The 21,213-nt window shown below is 45.2% G+C and overlaps 1 protein-coding gene across 1 annotated transcript in view; it reads right to left on the bottom strand.

The window, feature by feature from the left end:
* Positions 1-21,213, bottom strand: part of inpp5a (inositol polyphosphate-5-phosphatase A) — a 187,478-nt gene that overhangs the window by 78,647 nt on the left and 87,618 nt on the right. Inside the window, exon 5 of the mRNA XM_080537304.1 lies at positions 1,316-1,379. Coding sequence (XP_080393430.1) covers positions 1,316-1,379 — 64 coding nt within the window. The remainder of the gene's footprint in view (positions 1-1,315; positions 1,380-21,213) is intronic.

The raw sequence follows: 21,213 nt of genomic DNA, 5'->3' as shown, positions 1-21,213 counted from the left end.
AGAGAGAGAGAGAGAGAGAGAGAGAGAGAGAGAGAGAAAGAGAGAGACAAAGAGGTTGTATTAAGAAAAGACAAGCCAGTCTTTAAGAGACCATGAGTCAGAGTCCAGACCTACTAAATGTCAGAGCTGTGTTTTAGAGTCATGTATAACCTGCATGCATAACCCAGGGACACCTTCATCAGGCAACTGCTCCACCTGCTGGCCATCCCTGGAAATGTCTAGGGGTTCTGCCAGGGCACAAATCCTCCACGGCAATTAAGATTTCAGATCAGGCTGTGTCAGATAGGCTTACTTTGGATCTGGGAGAAACACCCTTTAGTATGAGTCCTTTGAGAACATTCTAAAACTGAAAACATCTTCAGGGAAGTCAATTCTGCACGGAACTAACCGGTTGTTTGTTTAGGCTTCAGTACTTCAATACACTCCTTCACCTCGACATCATGTCATGCCCAAGCCTTCAAAGAGTGCAAAACAACCTGAACTTCAACTGTCATGGAGAGAGAGAGAGAGAGAGAGAGAGAGAGAGAGAGAGAGAGAGAGAGAGAGAGAGAGAGAGAGAGAGAGAGAGAGAGAGACAGAGAGAGAGAGAGAGCGTGGAAACCTCTTCCATATTCACCTGGTATATGTAAACAAAGTGTAAAGAAATATGAACATCTATTGTACTATGATGTAAGTATGTGGGGCCAGGGTCAGGGTGCCTAGTATGTAGGTAGTGTACATACAATATTATACTGTGTGTGTGTGTGTGTGTGTCTGTGTATCCATGTGTGTGTGTGTGTGTGTCTGTGTATCCATGTGTATGTGTGTGTCTGTGTCCATGTGTCTGTGTGTGTGTCCGTGTGTGTGTCCGTGTGTGTGTCCGTGTGTGTCCGTCGGTGTGTGTGTGTGTGTGTGTGTGTGTGTCCCCTCGCCTCCCCCTCGCCCTGTCCTTCACTGGGGGTGACTGGTGCTAATGCTGACTCCAGTGTAATGGGCCGCGGTGCCTCTACATCTATATCCCCTCTTTAATTAGCGTGGCCAGCGGACCCCCGGGCCCTCTGCCCCCAGGCGCTGATGAGACCGCCGTAACTGTCCAATAACCCCCGTACACAATTACCGTAGGCCCGAAATCTCATGAATTAAATCCTAATATTAATAAGCATTACCATTCTGTCCCTTCCCTCCCTTTTACATCACCTTCACAACCAATCCTTAACCTTACTGGTTCTGATGGAAGGGCGGAAAAGTGGTTATAAGCAGGGTTGATGGGGTGGGGGTGGGGGTGGGGAGGGGGTTGGGGGGTTTCACATCTCAGGATTGTGGAGGAACAACTCACCTTTGAAATCAAACTGGTGGATGTTTTTCAAGGTTTCGTGCAGAAAGTAGCAACTTCCTAGTGCCTGGAACAGAGAAAGAGGGAGGGGGAGAGAGAGAGAGGGAGAGAGAATATTAGATTTAAAGAATTCAGTTAAAGATTCTTCTGATAGCAGGGCAATACTGTAACTTCAAACCTCAGGAGCCACAATCACTCCAGATTAGTGTGGCGTACTGGATCAGGTCCAGGATCAGCCCAGTACATTCAACACAGGGAACTCAGACACTAGACTTGTTGCAAGGCTTCCTGATATGAGGGATAAATGATTCCACCTTCTCAAAAGACACATTCAAGATAGACTTTTTGGAATCTCGAAAAGATTTCCTTCAATAGGATTAAAATCTTAATTTCTGAAAGAAACAAATCAGGACGTTTTACCCTTTAGTGGACAAACCCAAACACACTCTGTGGGAAGAAAAAAAAAAGTAATGTCGGGGGATTTGATTCGGTTCACAGTCCACCATGCGCTTTCTAGTGCGTTCTACCGCCCCTCTTTCTAGGCAAAAGGGAGGAAAGCCTATTCTCAATCCCCTGTGTCTTTGAGATAGCGGTCCCGCGCCTCTAGGATCATTCTGGCTTTCGCCCTCCAACCCTCCTTTTCTCCTCCTACACTACAGCATGCAGAGAATGGAGGGTTAGAGAGAGACAGAAAGGGAGGGGGAGAGAGAAAGGGAGAGAGAAAGGGAGAGAGAGAGAGAGAGAGAGAGAGAGAGAGAGAGAGATGAGAGAGAGAGAGAGAGAGAGAGAGAGGGAATGAGTCCATAGGTTGAGAAAAAATAAAATAAAAGAGGCTGAATGACAACGGGAGAGACAGAGGGGGGAGAGAGAGAGAGAGAGAGAGAGAGAGAGAGAGATGAGAGAGAGAGAGAGAGAGAGAGAGAGAGAGAGAGAGAACTGTATCCATGCCCAAGTCATCAGAGTCCAATTCAGATGTGTGCAGGTAGGGGAGTGGCAGGACAAGGAAGGGCGGATGAGCTGCAGTGAGAGAGACACACAGAGAGAGAGAGACACAGAGAGAGAGAGAGACACACAGAAAGAGAGAGAGAGAGAGAGACAGAGAGAGAGAGAGAGAGAGAGAGAGGGAGAGAGAGAGAGAGAGAGAGAGAGAGAGAGAGAGAGAGAGAGAACTAGGAGAGGAGGCAGCAGCAGCCAGAGAAGCGGCTGGTGACAGAGGGATTCAGTCTGCGTTGTGCCGCTCCCTGCGAGGCGACAGACGCCCTCCCTCCTCTGGCAGAGCAGAGCTCCGGTCTCGGCCCATGCCCGGCATTATTTATGAGCCCGTCTGAGCACATCTTGAGATTAAACATTTGCTGATTTGTCAAAAGCGCAAACATGAGGTCCTGCCCATCTCCTTGACATAGAAGTTCATCCAGCAGGAAACACATTTGGTGGTACATTTCATTGATGAGAACAGCGGCTGGTCACCCAAACCCACGGCGCTGCTTCCCTCTGCCTGCCTCCTGGAGGAGGGCGGGAGAGGGAGCTGGGATGGCGTCAAGCGAGGAGAGAGGAGAGGACTCAAGGTCAACTTTCCCCTCAGGACGAGAGCTTCCAGGAACGCCCTGTTTATTTCTGTTAGCTTTATGTTCTTTTTCACCTCAAACTACCAGTGACAGAGCGAGAGAGAGGGGGGATGGGGGAGGTGTGATAGTCACAATTGTGTCTTTTGCTGTTTATTGCAATCCAGTTTATATTTATCAAAAGATACCCCCTAAATGTAGAATCAGAACACTGTGTTCTACAGCATTTGGGTCCGGACCGGATTTCCTTGTTCATTTCGCCATTGGTGTTTTTGTGAAACACGGCAACGCAGCAAATGTGAAAGAATGAACCTGTTCAATAACTTCAGAGATTGGTCATTAGTTTAGAATTAATATAATTCCTGTTGTTACGAGACAATACTCTTAAAAATGGGGACAAGACGTATGAATCCAGTTAGCACACTAAAGATAGTGGCTAGATAATATCTAGTAGATATCTAGTAGATATAGGCTACAGACCTGAAGATAACTTTAAGCTTTTAATTGTAAACAAAAACAACAACAACAGGTGTTAGACAGAGTAGAGGAGGTGTTAGACAGAGTAGAGGAGTTAGACAGAGTAGAGGTGTTAGACAGAGTAGAGGAGTTAGACAGAGTAGAGGAGTTAGACAGAGTAGAGGAGGTGTTAGACAGAGTAGAGGAGTTAGACAGAGTAGAGGTGTTAGACAGAGTAGAGGAGTTAGACAGAGTAGAGGAGGTGTTAGACAGAGTAGAGGAGGTGTTAGACAGAGTAGAGGAGTTAGACAGAGTAGAGGAGTTAGACAGAGTAGAGGAGGTGTTAGACAGAGTAGAGGAGTTAGACAGAGTAGAGGTGTTAGACAGAGTAGAGGAGGTGTTAGACAGAGTAGAGGTGTTAGACAGAGTAGAGGAGGTGTTAGACAGAGTAGAGGTGTTAGACAGAGTAGAGGAGTTAGACAGAGTAGAGGAGTTAGACAGAGTAGAGGAGGTGTTAGACAGAGTAGAGGAGGTGTTAGACAGAGTAGAGGAGTTAGACAGAGTAGAGGAGTTAGACAGAGTAGAGGAGGTGTTAGACAGAGTAGAGGTGTTAGACAGAGTAGAGTTGTTAGACAGAGTAGAGGAGGTGTTAGACAGAGTAGAGGTGTTAGACAGAGTAGAGGAGTTAGACAGAGTAGAGGAGTTAGACAGAGTAGAGGAGTTAGACAGAGTAGAGGAGGTGTTAGACAGAGTAGAGGAGGTGTTAGACAGAGTAGAGGAGTTAGACAGAGTAGAGGAGTTAGACAGAGTAGAGGAGGTGTTAGACAGAGTAGAGGTGTTAGACAGAGTAGAGTTGTTAGACAGAGTAGAGGAGGTGTTAGACAGAGTAGAGGTGTTAGACAGAGTAGAGGAGGTGTTAGACAGAGTAGAGGAGGTGTTAGACAGAGTAGAGGAGTTAGACAGAGTAGAGGAGTTAGACAGAGTAGAGGAGTTAGACAGAGTAGAGGAGTTAGACAGAGTAGAGGAGGTGTTAGACAGAGTAGAGGAGTTAGACAGAGTAGAGGTGTTAGACAGAGTAGAGGAGTTAGACAGAGTAGAGGAGTTAGACAGAGTAGAGGAGGTGTTAGACAGAGTAGAGGAGGTGTTAGACAGAGTAGAGGTGTTAGACAGAGTAGAGGTGTTAGACAGAGTAGAGGAGGTGTTAGACAGAGTAGAGGAGGTGTTAGACAGAGTAGAGGAGGTGTTAGACAGAGTAGAGGAGTTAGACAGAGTAGAGGAGGTGTTAGACAGAGTAGAGGAGTTAGACAGAGTAGAGGAGGTGTTAGACAGAGTAGAGGAGTTAGACAGAGTAGAGGTGTTAGACAGAGTAGAGGTGTTAGACAGAGTAGAGGAGGTGTTAGACAGAGTAGAGGAGTTAGACAGAGTAGAGGAGTTAGACAGAGTAGAGGAGGTGTTAGACAGAGTAGAGGAGGAGTTAGACAGAGTAGAGGTGTTAGACAGAGTAGAGGTGTTAGACAGAGTAGAGGAGTTAGACAGAGTAGAGGAGTTAGACAGAGTAGAGGAGTTAGACAGAGTAGAGGAGGTGTTAGACAGAGTAGAGGAGTTAGACAGAGTAGAGGTGTTAGACAGAGTAGAGGAGTTAGACAGAGTAGAGGAGTTAGACAGAGTAGAGGAGTTAGACAGAGTAGAGGTGTTAGACAGAGTAGAGGAGTTAGACAGAGTAGAGGTGTTAGACAGAGTAGAGGAGGAGTTAGACAGAGTAGAGGTGTTAGACAGAGTAGAGGTGTTAGACAGAGTAGAGGAGGTGTTAGACAGAGTAGAGGTGTTAGACAGAGTAGAGGAGTTAGACAGAGTAGAGGAGTTAGACAGAGTAGAGGAGTTAGACAGAGTAGAGGAGGAGTTAGACAGAGTAGAGGAGGTGTTAGACAGAGTAGAGGAGGTGTTAGACAGAGTAGAGGTGTTAGACAGAGTAGAGGAGTTAGACAGAGTAGAGGAGGTGTTAGACAGAGTAGAGGAGGTGTTAGACAGAGTAGAGGTGTTAGACAGAGTAGAGGTGTTAGACAGAGTAGAGGAGTTAGACAGAGTAGAGGAGTTAGACAGAGTAGAGGAGTTAGACAGAGTAGAGGTGTTAGACAGAGTAGAGGTGTTAGACAGAGTAGAGGTGTTAGACAGAGTAGAGGAGGTGTTAGACAGAGTAGAGGAGGTGTTAGACAGAGTAGAGGTGTTAGACAGAGTAGAGGAGTTAGACAGAGTAGAGGAGGTGTTAGACAGAGTGGAGGAGGTGTTAGACAGAGTAGAGGTGTTAGACAGAGTAGAGGAGTTAGACAGAGTAGAGGAGTTAGACAGAGTAGAGGAGTTAGACAGAGTAGAGGAGTTAGACAGAGTAGAGGTGTTAGACAGAGTAGAGGTGTTAGACAGAGTAGAGGAGTTAGACAGAGTAGAGGAGTTAGACAGAGTAGAGGAGTTAGACAGAGTAGAGGAGGTGTTAGACAGAGTAGAGGTGTTAGACAGAGTAGAGGAGGTGTTAGACAGAGTAGAGGTGTTAGACAGAGTAGAGGTGTTAGACAGAGTAGAGGTGTTAGACAGAGTAGAGGTGTTAGACAGAGTAGAGGTGTTAGACAGAGTAGAGGAGGTGTTAGACAGAGTAGAGGTGTTAGACAGAGTAGAGGAGGTGTTAGACAGAGTAGAGGAGGTGTTAGACAGAGTAGAGGAGGTGTTAGACAGAGTAGAGGAGTTAGACAGAGTAGAGGAGTTAGACAGAGTAGAGGTGTTAGACAGAGTAGAGGTGTTAGACAGAGTAGAGGAGGTGTTAGACAGAGTAGAGGAGGTGTTAAGACAGAGTAGAGGTGTTAGACAGAGTAGAGGAGTTAGACAGAGTAGAGGAGGTGTTAGACAGAGTAGAGGAGTTAGACAGAGTAGAGGTGTTAGACAGAGTAGAGGAGGTGTTAGACAGAGTAGAGGAGGTGTTAGACAGAGTAGAGGAGTTAGACAGAGTAGAGGAGGTGTTAGACAGAGTAGAGGAGGTGTTAGACAGAGTAGAGGAGGAGTTAGACAGAGTAGAGGTGTTAGACAGAGTAGAGGAGTTAGACAGAGTAGAGGAGTTAGACAGAGTAGAGGAGTTAGACAGAGTAGAGGTGTTAGACAGAGTAGAGGTGTTAGACAGAGTAGAGGTGTTAGACAGAGTAGAGGTGTTAGACAGAGTAGAGGAGGTGTTAGACAGAGTAGAGGAGTTAGACAGAGTAGAGGAGGTGTTAGACAGAGTAGAGGTGTTAGACAGAGTAGAGGAGTTAGACAGAGTAGAGGAGGTGTTAGACAGAGTAGAGGAGGTGTTAGACAGAGTAGAGGAGTTAGACAGAGTAGAGGAGTTAGACAGAGTAGAGGAGTTAGACAGAGTAGAGGTGTTAGACAGAGTAGAGGAGTTAGACAGAGTAGAGGAGTTAGACAGAGTAGAGGAGTTAGACAGAGTAGAGGTGTTAGACAGAGTAGAGGAGGTGTTAGACAGAGTAGAGGAGGTGTTAGACAGAGTAGAGGAGTTAGACAGAGTAGAGGAGTTAGACAGAGTAGAGGTGTTAGACAGAGTAGAGGTGTTAGACAGAGTAGAGGAGTTAGACAGAGTAGAGGTGTTAGACAGAGTAGAGGTGTTAGACAGAGTAGAGGTGTTAGACAGAGTAGAGGAGTTAGACAGAGTAGAGGAGTTAGACAGAGTAGAGGAGTTAGACAGAGTAGAGGAGGTGTTAGACAGAGTAGAGGTGTTAGACAGAGTAGAGGAGTTAGACAGAGTAGAGGAGGTGTTAGACAGAGTAGAGGAGGTGTTAGACAGAGTAGAGGAGTTAGACAGAGTAGAGGTGTTAGACAGAGTAGAGGAGTTAGACAGAGTAGAGGTGTTAGACAGAGTAGAGGAGTTAGACAGAGTAGAGGAGGTGTTAGACAGAGTAGAGGAGTTAGACAGAGTAGAGGAGTTAGACAGAGTAGAGGTGTTAGACAGAGTAGAGGAGGTGTTAGACAGAGTAGAGGTGGTGTTAGACAGAGTAGAGGAGTTAGACAGAGTAGGAGGTGTTAGACAGAGTAGAGGAGGTGTTAGACAGAGTAGAGAAGGTGTTAGACAGAGTAGAGGAGGTGTTAGACAGAGTAGAGGAGTTAGACAGAGTAGAGTTGTTAGACAGAGTAGAGGAGTTAGACAGAGTAGAGGAGGTGTTAGACAGAGTAGAGGTGTTAGACAGAGTAGAGGAGGTGTTAGACAGAGTAGAGGAGTTAGACAGAGTAGAGGAGTTAGACAGAGTAGAGGAGTTAGACAGAGTAGAGGAGTTAGACAGAGTAGAGGAGTTAGACAGAGTAGAGGAGTTAGACAGAGTAGAGGTGTTAGACAGAGTAGAGGTGTTAGACAGAGTAGAGGTGTTAGACAGAGTAGAGGAGTTAGACAGAGTAGAGGTGTTAGACAGAGTAGAGGTGTTAGACAGAGTAGAGGAGGTGTTAGACAGAGTAGAGGTGTTAGACAGAGTAGAGGAGTTAGACAGAGTAGAGGTGTTGTCAGGCAGGGAGCACAGTGGAGAGCTAGCAAACACCACCCAAGTGACAATACTGATGATAAATCACGGCCTCCAGGGCATTATTGCTTACATACGGTTACACAACAAATGTGTCAATTGTGACAAGAACACAATGCTTTAAGTGTTTACTTTGTGATTGCGGTGGTTTCTGCCCTGCGCTGAGAAACATAGGCCTACTTCTCAAAACTACAACCGTTGTCAAGGGAACGTGATACACACAGATCTATTGCGGTGTAGGAATATCATGACGTGTCATTTCACCGTTACATCATCGTTATTAAATCACAACTTTGAATGTCTCTCGACCAATCAGAATGCTTGTTTTCATCAATCACTTGTAGAATAATAGAATCTACCATTTTGAAACCCTACTGCTTCCTAAGAACATGCATTTCTAAAGCAATATAGTACATCTGTATCAGTAATGTTATTACCTGTGAAGTAATATCAGCAGTCAAACATACTGCCCAAAAGGTGCATAGACAATCCAAATAGAATTGCAAAATGTAAACTTTTTCAATGCTTGCTCTCCTAAATACCAACTGCAGCTCACTATGTCGACATCCATTACTCTGCACCCCCAGTGAATGCCACGGCCAAAAAGGGATTTAATATGATGACTTTTAACAAATCACAATTAATCAAACCTCAAATAAATGATAAACAATTGCGCCTAAGTGGCTATCTGTGTAATCACAAAAATCTACTTAACCTCTAGTCCTAATAAATATTTAGTTGGCGGAGTTCAAAACCAACCGGCTGGTCTCATTCTCGCTGCTCTCCTCCCCCCCCCCCCCCCCCGGCACTCTTCATGAAGAACCTATTAGGCCTATATTAGCAGGGTGCAATTAATCCATTTGTCTCCGGACATGACAGGCTCAAAATATTAATTAGAGCCAGACTGCGCTGACAGGATGTGCTTATCTTTTACCAGCCCGCTTTACAATGGCCTGTGTCAAGCGTATGTTTGTCACGTAGCGCTTTATTGATTACCTGCCCGATTCACTTGAAATAATTAAAAGTATATTTTACATATTTATAAACCGGACTGTCACGACCGCTACTTAATTTTCCATTCATATAATGCACTCTATTAAGTATGACACGAGGGCCAGGAGGAGGTAGGGGAAATGAGTAATCGCCATAATTGTAGACAGAAAGACAATAACCGCGCCATAAAAGCGAGGTTTTATTGCCGCGCTCGAGCAATGCTATCTCTTATCGGGGACTCGAATTGGCCACACAACTCAGACCAGATAAGCAATAACAACACACGGGCTCGGAGAAAGGCTGTGCCCAGCCTCTGCCTGTCACTTATAGGAGACAGAGCAGCAGACGACAGGTCCAGAACCCCCAGCAGAACCTGTACCAGTACTCCTCGGACCAGCCTAGCTGAAAACAGAGACCAGAGAGAGTCCCGAGCCTGCGTTAGCCCGCGCCCACTGAGTGCTTTATCAATACTCTCCTGCAAAAATTAGATATAGTAGACGATAAAAAGTACAGAATCGGTGACCCCTAAATGGATTTTCCTGCATTTAATGTGAAAAATGAGCCATAAAGCAAACATAAAAGTAATAATTTTTCAGCAAGGTTCTAACCTCCATTCCGCCCTAAGGGAGTAGAGTCTGTCCCGGGAGAGTCGCCTCACACACCCTCACACACTCCTGTCTGACCAGTACGTCGCCCTGGGTGACCCTCAGAGGGCAGCGCTGTTACACTCCTCAAGCCACCAGCCGGCAGACGGATGGTCTCGGGGAGCGTTCGGAGCGGAGACACGGTGACGTCGGCGACACAAATGTCCGAGGAGGAGCCCCTTTATAAACCGAGACGGGTCAGGCCCGCTTCAAACAGAGACGCCGCTGACCATGTACCCTGCTTGTCAGAGGGAGGCTCCAGATGTGCACAGTGTTATATGGCGGTAGTGTATGACTACCTGTAGTGTATGACTGTACCTGCTCTGCAGCATATCTCTGTGGATTTTCCCTATGACATTTGACACAGCTACGGGCCCGAAGGCAGCCTGAATGAAATGTGGATATCGGCGGCTGTTTTGCTCTCTTCTCGCCGATGAAATCCCTGGAGACCCCTCATCCGTCAAGTCACACACAAACACACACAAACACACACACACACACACACACACAGACACACACACACACACACACACACAGACACACACACACACACACACACACACACACACACACACACACACACACACACACAAGCACGAGCGCACACACGCACACGCACGCGCGCACACACACACACGGCAGGTCTGCAAACACCCACACGTAGATGCAGTCTTCCGATCTAAAAGGTCAGTCAGATGTCCTGTCATGACAGAGCTGTGTCGCCATGCATCAAGAGAACAGGCCATGTCACAGTCGCTCACGGACACTAGCCAATGTGTGCGCAATTGGCTCATTAGCCGCCAAGCACATAAACAGTTCAATTAATTCCTCGCCTCCGCTATCTACACAACCTCTCACAAGACGAATAACACAATATCAGTATTACAGTATTATTCAACATGTCATGTATAAGAATGAACATTAAAACGTCCAATATTTGACCAGTGTATAAGTACTACTTCAAACGAGAAAAAAAAGGGAAAAACTGCCCAATTTCTATGGAGGCATATTCCAAAGGTTATTGTGACAGGGTGCGACGCGGAGGAGAGGCCCACTTGTTATTCAGGGACGGGGCTTTACTGTTCTTCTGAGGAAGGCTCTCTGTACAAATCTCCAATACTGCACAAACAGGGTGTTTGTCATCCCCGCAATGAAAACCACCCCGACCCAAAAAAAAAAAAGCGTAGAGAGAGAGAGAGAGAGAGAGAGAGAGAGAGAGAGAGAGAGAGAGAGAGAGAGAGAGAGAGAGAGAGAGAGAGAGAGGGGGGCTTTAGGAACACAACCCCCCACTCCCCAACCCCACCATATGTGTTTGCCAAGCACCACTCACAGTCCGATTGATTGAGTATTCAGAGTATTGAGCCCCAGTGTCTATTATTCATCTGGGTGGTGGAAGGGCCTGGCTGGATACACAGACAAAACTCTCATTAAAAGTTATTCTGTCACTTCCTCTTATGTGGAGGGAGAAGAAGAAAAAAACAGGTCGGATGTTTAGCCATCGATCATTTTGCTTGAAGGAGCCCTTGTCTGAGGGTTGTTTGTGTGTGTGTGGGGGGGGGGGGGGGAGGGGGGGGGGAGATAGGTACCAGGCCATGGTGGTGCACACAGACGTTTCACATGGGAGTGAGAAGGGAGGAGACCGTTTCGGAGACATTGCTAATTCTTGTGAACGAAATATAGAAATACAGAAATATAGAGATTGGAGAAATTGGAATGATTAACGGAGCAGAGAGTGTAAGGTTGTCAGATATCTGTCATCTCTGGCCATCCCAGCGACATTCAGTTTGAAGTATTTATAATAATATTATTAATAATAATAATAATAATGATAATAATAATAATACATTTTTCAGTATATATGGATCTATGGATCTATGAATAGGCCCCACAATGTAAGCATTGTTAGCGCCATGCTCTACCAGCTGAGCCAGAGGACCACACAACTAGCAATACGTCATGCGTTGTGTGTGTGAGACCATAATTGCTTTAAAGGTTCAGTATTATTAGAGCTTTAAAACAGTTCTAAATGGCCATGATAAATCAAAGGCCTTCTCCAGCAATGAGATCACATGATAAAGAACATTCAGGGAACAGCATTTCATCAAATCTCTCCTCAATTTGGATGTTTTGTTTCTTTCGAAGAATATGCCCATATTTGCCACTAGTAGAAAACATAGCATATGTACTTTTTAAAATGTTGGCCACAGAGCCCGTGGCCACAGAGGGCAATAAAACACACGACGACATCATCTAGTTGTCTCTGAAACGGCCATTCAGAGAGGACTTCCCGCTTCGCTCCATGCTTCTGAACAGAGCTTCTAGAACTTAGAACAGAGCTTCTAGAACGTCTAAGCCGCTCCTGTTCTCATTATTCTAAAGTCCTCCTGAACAAGGACGACATGCAACGGTATGATTGATCTCCAAACCACTGATTTTATTTTAGTTTTGAAAAAAAAACATTATGGATGGGTCTAAACAAGGCGTAATTGGCCAAACCGATGGCAGTCTCTGACCTGCCAACAATCCGGCCCACTCCCAAGGTTGGCTGCCTCCCTGGGAAATATTGTGCATTAATTTCATTTAGTCTCCCCTCCAACATCCAATGGTAGAAGTTAATTAAATTGCTTGTCCATTGTGTTCATCCACTTACAAAGTTAATGATATTGTGCCTGGGAATTAAAGAGCGTTTTATAAAGCGCGCGGGATGGGAGCTGGCAGGCACTACATTGCCCAGTTGAACCCTGTCAGTCCGCAGGCTGGCGGACCCTCTAATTAGCGGTGAAATGGATGCTTCCATCTGCCAATTTCCTGCCACGCTCATCAGTCGTGCCGTCGGTCCCCTAACCTGCCTGGCTGAAGGGTCTAAAGCAATAAAACCGTCACAGCAATGACATTCAACAAAAACCCAGGGATACATCTATACATACCATGACTCAGACTTTTAAAAAGCCTTTGTAGAATGGTCTCGTGGTTTTCCTTTTTTTTGTATCGGGTTTCTTCCAAGATAATATAGATGGAGGAGTGTAATAACTACATTAAATACGCAGCTCGATACACGGTGTAACAGCACCTTGTTTCCTGGTTTGGAAGGAGGTAGCAGAGACAAATGGCCATTAGAGGAAATGAAGACAAAATACTGGTAATAGACGTCGGCCTATACCTACAGTATTTGGATCTTTTTTAAGAGTTTTGATGAAACCCTTGTTCCATCATTGAACCCGAGGTAGGTTAGAGCTCTAAATGGCATTCCCTGAAGGAGTTGTATAATAAGACGAATACCCGGTGAGGTAGCAGGAGACCATTAAAAAAGGAGAAAGATTCATGTTTGTATGTTTCAACTGCAATACTGTGCTGCAACTTCAGCATATTTTTATGAGGGTATAAAAACAGAACATCAAAGCAAATGAGATTACACCTGTGGTGCTGTTGACCTCCCTGACAGTTATTAAGTGTGCAGCTACAGTATAGTACTAAAAGTGAAATCATGATTTTTATGATTTTACTAAGTACTAACATGCTGTGTTTGGGTTGACAGGGTTGAATACTTCCTGCAATTGTGTTGTTTTGAGTTGTTCACCCAAATGAACATCTTTAACTGAGAAATAGTCTTGGAGCTTAGCAAGTGTGGCCTGTTAGGAGTTTTATTTCTCACTTCTTTACTTTTACAATATTAATTCTTTTGACTTTTTTACCTGGCTTGTTAGGACTCCTGATACTTCTCAGATTGTTAGAATTAATTGTAACCCCTTGGGTCTCCTATAAACCACTTGGGTAATTTTTCAACTGCTCGTTAACGCAAATATTTAATCAGCCAATCATGTGGCAGCAACTCAATGCATTTAGGCATGTAGACCTGGTCAAGACGATCTGCTGAAGTTCAAACCAAGCACCAGAATGGGGAAGAAAGGTGATTTAAGTGACTTTCAACCAATGGACTGCGTGATGCTATAATGTCAATATGGACCAAAATCTCTGAGGAATGTTTCCAGCACCTTGTTGAATCTATGCCACGAAGAATTAAGGCAGTTGTGAAGGCAAAAGGAGGTCCAACCCGATACTAGCATGGTGTACCTAATGAAGTGGCCAGTGAGTGTATACCTACGCTGTTGTAAATGCATTGCCTATCACACAAAACAACACATAGTCTGCACCAAGGACAAAGTGGAATAAAACGGTGTGTGTTCTGCTCTGAACAAGGCAAATAAAAGGCAAAATATCTGACTGGCCAAAACTCTTGATTGTCTTTTCTCCATTTTCTGGATCATACTGCCTCAGTGACGGGATTAGAAATGAGTTGTCCTAACCAACGTGAACATCTCTGTCTGCACACAGCGGAGCATTAGACCATTCAAGGCCCGAGCACAGCAATCTATGACAGCGTACTGTAATGTAACAAATTTGATGACAACCAGTAGGCTGATAGAAGACTATGGGAGACACGGTTTAGAGGAAATATGTGTACCTCACACAAGGTCGAAGCGCTCGCCTCTGACCGCTACAGACGTCAGCGAGACAACATAAAAAAAAAACATCCTTTTGCCAAAGAAAATGTAATCTTCCTTTGAAACCAATCTTCAAATAAACCACTGATTTAAAAGGCCAGCGTGGTGAATAACCACTCTCTTTAAGTAAATATGTGGTATAGAGCTAATGAGATCATCTTTTAAAAGGATACGTAGATGATGAATATTATCTGCATTATTAGATTGGGCTAAAAATGAAAAATCAAAGGCTGAACAATTGGGGCATCCATTAGTAATTAAAATGACATTACCTCCTCGTTCCTTGTTCGTCCCATGCATGGCTGCCAAGGCCATTATTCAATTGTTTCGGATGCCGGAGATAAAATGCCTTTAATACACTTATGCTCATTAATGTAAATCATATTTTGTTATGGATGTCCAATAATCAAAAAGAATATTTCAACTTGTAATTTTTTTCTTCTAAAAGTCTCCCCCATTAGGGAGAGATGTTCATGCAAATGACAGGGCTTTGAGCCTATTGATTTTTACCCTCTGCTTTTGGAAACGGCGCTAATGTTGTCATGGACTGTTCATCAATCTAGATTACTATCCGATTTAATATCTGGCAGGTTCATCCAGGTTGGTCTGTGATAGGCCCTATATATATATTGGGATAGAATCATATAGGCAGAGAAAGGAAGAGATTTCATTTTAAGTGCTTCAACATACTAGTCGGAGGGTTCAGTTTCATGTTTTTCTTGACATGCTGTATCATGGCTGTTTTACTGTCAAATTCTTCTTCCTAATGCTATGAGTTATTCTAGGGTTTGTGATACATACAGTTCATCTCACTCTGCAGAACTAACCACTGACGTTGGCAGCAGCTGTATGTCAATACAGTGTATTGACCGACCTCCCAACAACCACCATAAGGATATTGGGATAGCTATCACTGCCCTGACGTCAGGGAGGGAGGCAATCAGTCAGTGAGGGGAGGGAGGCAGCTGTGATTTTGTCCCTGTCCCATGCTGCTGGCTGCTGGCTAGCCAACATGGCCTTGCAATGACAAAGTGGCCTCCTTGGCTGTCCAATGAGATCCAGCTCTATTGCCAAGCTCCACAATGAAATATATTAGTTTGAGTCATCTTAGCTGTATCCGTCAGTCAGCTGCAAGAGGGATTTATCAGAATGTTCCTCGTTTCTCTGCATCAACACCAGTCATCCTCCTTCCATATAGACACAACTCTCCCCAAACCAAGGCGACGTCCACCAGCTCCTACGCCCATTTCGTAAAACATTTATACGGTTGTCGACACATGGAAGGGACCGTTAATGGCATCGAACGACGATGGCTCTACTTGGAACCTGAAGACTCGGGCCCTGTAGAGTCAACGAAGGGAGCCCACCATCTGAGGACTGATTTCAATTTTGGGAGGCAGAGACAAAAATAATTTTTCTTCTCAGGGGCAAAAAATAAGCAGCTTTCTCCCTGGGTATGGGTTAGAGGCGTTCTTTGAACACAAACAGTGACCACAGGACCGTGAAGCTTTAGAAGAGCCGGCAAAACACATGCAGTCGGTCGTCTCGGGCTAAGACCCGCTCCGGTCTGTCTTTGTGGAGTCTTTGTCTTTATGTAAAAACCAATGCTCGCCGATGATGTGTTATGTAAAATTCCCGGGGCTTGATTTAAATGGTTTGGATATCCTCCATGCTAGCTTAGTTATACTCCAGTGCATCGCCCCCGAGAGCACATGGGCGCCGCATGAAAAGCAAATGTAAATGCAGACCTCAGCCTTCTTAGATAACAGAAAATTATTGGAAGTTTTTTTTTTTTGGTATTATAATAATAATAAATAAGAAAAAAAAGCTGAACAACAGAGTGGGAGACTTTTTCTTACGCAGATGTTTCTTTCTATCGGTACAATCGCAGCATCGGTCCCTTTCCCTGGCCCCCCTTTAAAAGGCAGCTTTGAGATGTCAGTGAGCTCAGGACCTGTGCCAGGGGCCAGAGTGGCAGCAGACCCTCGTCTGCTCTCCTGTAAGTAGCCAGCGACACCCTAGAAAAGGAGATTTTGGGGTCCCGTGTCGACCAGGAAGCAGTCTCTAGGGTTGTGCCTCTGAGAGCTCACCAGATGACAGAGAGGCTGTATATCATTAGTCATGTGAGATTGAGTGTCCAAACGCGTCGTACAGTGCATCCATTGAATCCCCCGAACTACATCAAGTCTATTAGCCTGATATATATCATATGGACCATATCCTATGGATAATGTGTGTGATAGATTGGATTTGGTCTATTCTATTCATATCCTCGTCAAGATTACTCATCTCATATTCATTTGCACTCAAGTTCATCCCGGTCACAAACACACCAAAACAAAGCCCTCTTGTCATTGCGTGTTTGATGCATCCAAAACAGAGTTCCAGGGTTTATATAGAGTATTACACATGTAGTTAACATAGAGAGGCACAGTCAGGATGGCTTCAGGAGGCCATACCTTAGTGCTCGGAGGCTTCTGTGGAAAAGCCTTAATCTCCGGCCAACCAGAGAGAGCTTTGAAAGATGTTCCTTGTAAAGGAGAGGAATGTAATTAGGCAGTTAAAATTAAGAGGTTGAATCTAACTAAGAGAGCATAACATCCAATCTAATTACAGAGCTCTTTAATGAGGTAGTAATTAGCTGAGGAGTGTCTCCCACACAAGCAGAGCATTGTGGGTGAACTGGTGCATCGGCCCTCCTGAGGGCAGCCTTTGTGCCAGATTAAACCCCACTTGGAAAAAATTACTCACTGAAATATGCTAATGCTTACTTTATGCCTTTATAAGAGACCAATTGCATGTCCTCCCCAAGAGTTCAAATAAAGGTTTCTGTAAACGTCGGATCCTCGACCCTAACCTAGCTAGTGAATTATTCCGATCCAAAACAATTTCAACAGTACACGATGATGTGCACATAAAAGTGGTACTGTCTCCGGCAGATATAATGCTTGATATTTAGAATCCCAGGTCTGGCATCATAGTCATTGCAACATCTTAATAATGTTTGACAATAACACACTGACGATACATCATAAACTAGCCCGGACCGCCCCTTCTTCCAGAGCCTACAGTTTTCATTAGATGGATCCAGAGGTTGGACCGTGTGCGGCTGCTGCTGCTGCTGCTGCTGCTCCCTTCCAAACAGAGCCTCCCCCTCATCTGCAGTGTCTCCATTCTGCCTCTGACCCCCGGAACCTTGTATTAATGTTCCCTGACAAAAATCAATCGCAGAGGACCGGGTACCAGGAAGAAAGGCCTCATTATTGGGGCTAAAGAACCCACCCCCTCATTGGGAGCGTACAGCTCTTTTATGAGCCAATAGTTCCACAGAGCAGCGGCGGCGGTGGTAGGGGACAAAGGGATTGTTCATTTCCTTGACCCACCTCTAAGAGCCATTCCAAATCAATTGTCATGAGCATGTTTAAAAAATTAGAAGCCCAAAAACTATTTGAGGTTTATTCGAATTGCGTTTATCTTCCGATCATCACAAGAGGCCAATGCATACGAGACTGATTTGTTTTTACATCGAAGTGTGAGGATGAAGGAAGAAAAAGAAGTTCACTCACTCAAGACACATGCCATGTGACCGCAAACTCTGAGCATGTGGATGTTTCTGTTTTGCAGGTCTATTTATGCACTGCCACCCAAACAGAGAAAAGGTAATCTGAGCCTTAAAAATGAACAGATTCTATTTAAAATAGTTAAGTGGAGTTGCAGATGATTGACATCGGTCCTACTACACATCCACAGTGAAGGAAGAATATATTTAAGCTCTACATTAAGTTGCCTGTAGACATGTACAGTAACTCTTTAATTCATTCTGGTAACAACATGGTATTAACAAGCTAGTACATGAATGGCTATCAATGACACACTCGCTAGTCACGCCAAAACATTGCAACGCAATGGAGTAATCCCCACTACTCTACACTAACTAGGTAGTAGTGGGGAATTACTCACCGAATCCATTGCATTACACACACACACACACACACACACACACACACACACACACACACACACACACACACACACACACACACACACACACACACACACACACATACACACACACACAGGGAGGGAGTAGGAACTACTGAACTACTCTTTATGCAGAGAGGTAAAAAGGGGGGGTGGGGTGTGTGAGTATGTCCCTACGTGTTTCAAATGTGCTGCACAATACCTGCTAATTCTATTAAGTGCCTCTGCTGTGTAGCGGCATGGTTATGGGTTGATGTAAATGGTTGGCCGGTTGACTAAACAATGCAGGAGCATTAGAATAAGGTGATTGGATAACTAGTGGAGAGGAGAGGGCCTAAGTCGGGCCAAGTCCATTATGTGTATTGAAGACCTCCGTGGGGCCCACATGTGAGAAGATCTGCCAGCCCAGGAAGAAAGGTGTTGTTTCTGGTCCTCATCGTTGGGATGGCTTCCAACCCCCTGACATCCAGGTGTTGGTAATGCAATGAAATGAGACCTTCACACATAAATCCCCCCCCACACACACTTTTCAATCTGCTTTGGTGCTTTAGGACTGTTTTAGGAACCGGTAGTTGTCAATTTGCTCAAGGACAAAGTCCTGTCTTGACAATCTTGGGTTGACATTGTATCAAAGCAATACTGATTAACCATATTTCAGAGAGAGAACCTATAACTCTGACAAACAAATATCATGTAGATGGACCTCTGTATATTAAAGGGGCGCTTTATTCCAAAATAATTTAAGTATGTTTCCCATTAGTGCGACATAAGAAGGGTAACCAAAATATTATGATTTTTTATACAAACCGTAGCGTGTTCAACTTATTAAAGAAAAGAAAACCTGCGATCTCTAGAATGATTGTGGTTCTAGCATTTACAAGCCTAACATAGAAGGCTTTTTGAAATACACTCTAAAATAATGTTTGAGTCAAGGATTCCTTTAAAGTAACAACACAATGGAAACCTACCTAATACGCAGTGGTGTAGTCTACGTGATACGCAGGACTACGCCGTATATCCACTAGGAAAGGCCAAGGATTTCCATATACCCACTTAAAAATGTGTGAGGATACGTAACAGCGTTTTGTGACAGAACTTTCACTTTCATTCATAAAATTCACCCCGTCTGTGTTACGAAGCACTTGAATTTTGGACCATTGGGACTGACTATAGCGTCATATACCATCAACGGGGGGAGATGTGACATGAAATATGTCAGAATGCAGCACTATCATGCACAGATCAGCCTTATAACATGTAATGATAGATATATAACGTTAGACAGGGAGCGCAGATGTATTTTTATGGCGTTCCGAAATGAACAATATGAGGCTGGGAGGGAAAAATCACAGTAGACCCACTAGAAAAAACTAGACTACACCACTGCTAATAAGGGAGCCCCAAGTGGAAAATGGACATGCACAAAGATCCGTTACCGGGGCAGAAAGCTCAATACATTAGCATGTCTTAGTCTTTCTATATTTTCAGACACCGACATGTAATTCATGTCAGGTCCACGGCTTCGAGTGCACGCCGATAAATGCACTTGTATGTGGAGTGAGATTGTTTGAGTTTGTTCTTTAGAGACAGATGTCAAGGGGATGTTTACCCTGCTATAATTACTCCACAACACGGCAGTTACAAAAATCGTCTTTTTTTTTCTTTACAGGAGAGAAATTGCCTGGATTTAAGATAAGGATTTCTATGTGATATTAAGCAGCTGTACGTGCCGCGAGGCCCGGCGGCTCAGATCAATTCCCTGGGAAGGCGTCCCCGTCTCCTCCGGCCCTGGGACCCGGGATGAGAGGAGGAATCACGGACAGACACTTTCCCTGCTGGGGATGTTTGGATTAGAGAGGCTGATGGCTCCCTGAAGACTCCCCCCTCCCACCCCTCCACCCCTCAACCCTCTCCCCCATCTTCCATCCTCCTCTTTGCTGTGGCCTGGTACCTGCCTGAGCCCCCCTTCCGTGGCCTCCCTGCAGAGGGGGATATATATACACTTAGCCAGGAAAGGTCAGCCAGCCGGAATGTGGCAGGCAAACACGCGGCGGCCAGGGGCGGCCTTGGGATGAATCACAGGAGAATTGGTGCATGGCAGTGAATGAATAACCCGCCACCGCTCCCCAAACCCCATTATTTCCCTCCTTTTCCAGCGGGCCCGAGATTCATGTCTGCGCATGCTGCCAGTTCATTACGGGGAAATATCATTCCTCTTCTGGGCTGCTGGTGGGACAGGCCGGGCGGGCCCCCCGAGGGAGAACCTGGCTCTGTTTAATTCCACATCATCCGCTCCACTGAGAGGCCTTAATCTCTGCTTGTGTGATCAATACTATATCAGTGTAAATTAAAATGACAATTTTAAAGTAATTAAGCCTGTTAATGCTCGATTCAAATGTCATTATTTGCACAAGGGGGGGATCTGCGGGGTGGCGGTGTGTGTGTGCGTGCGGGGCGGTGGTTGGGGGTCGTGGGGGGCGTGGGAGGGTAAATTACGAGCGTGTCCACAGTGACAGGCGAATACTTTTAACTGGCGGTGGCCTGATGTCGCTGTCTCTGCCACCAATGGGGGGCTTAAGAAAGGCACATTAACTCCCCGCCCATGCCAGCCCAGGGACCTCTCCAATTTCAGAGGAGGATAACCCAATTGGGAGAAATTTGATTTGTAGAAGTGAAACCCAATTACGGCCATATTAGATGAGAAGTGGCAGGGAAGGAACGCTCGTCCCAAGAAGGAGGAAAAATGGGTGGTAGGGTAAAAGAGTAGAAGAGGGGGGGGGGGGGGGAAGAGAAAAATCTACACAATGAAAATGCACTTAACTCCAGAATGAAGCCGAGCAGTAATTGGGTTATTCGATTATTTTTTTTGTTCCCATCCTCTCTCCAGTTTTGAAAACCCATTTAGAGTCATTGTGATGGTTTCATTGAAATAAATGGGCTCCTGGCTTTAACCTTACCGTGTGTGTGTGTGTGTGTGTGTGTGTGTGTGTGTGTGTGTGTGTGTAAGTGCGTCTGTGCGTGCGTCTGTGTGCACAGGCGTGTTTGTCTGAAGTTCCTGAGGTATCTGTGGTAAGTGAGGAAGGAAATGAGATGATCACATTGTTGAGGCTGATTAACAGAGCTGCTCACAGCCCCGGCCGCCACGCCCAGGGTCCCTCTCAGACCCCCGGACCACCGGATCCACCAATTACCCCAATCAGACCGGTTAGGGGGCCGTCA

The sequence above is a fragment of the Nansenia antarctica genome (assembly GCF_963989245.1).
Source record: "Nansenia antarctica genome assembly, chromosome: 1".
In the NCBI taxonomy this organism is placed as follows: Eukaryota; Metazoa; Chordata; class Actinopteri; order Argentiniformes; family Microstomatidae; genus Nansenia; species Nansenia antarctica.
The sequence above is the reverse complement of the archived record's forward strand: the minus strand, read 5'-3'. Positions and strand labels throughout refer to the sequence as shown.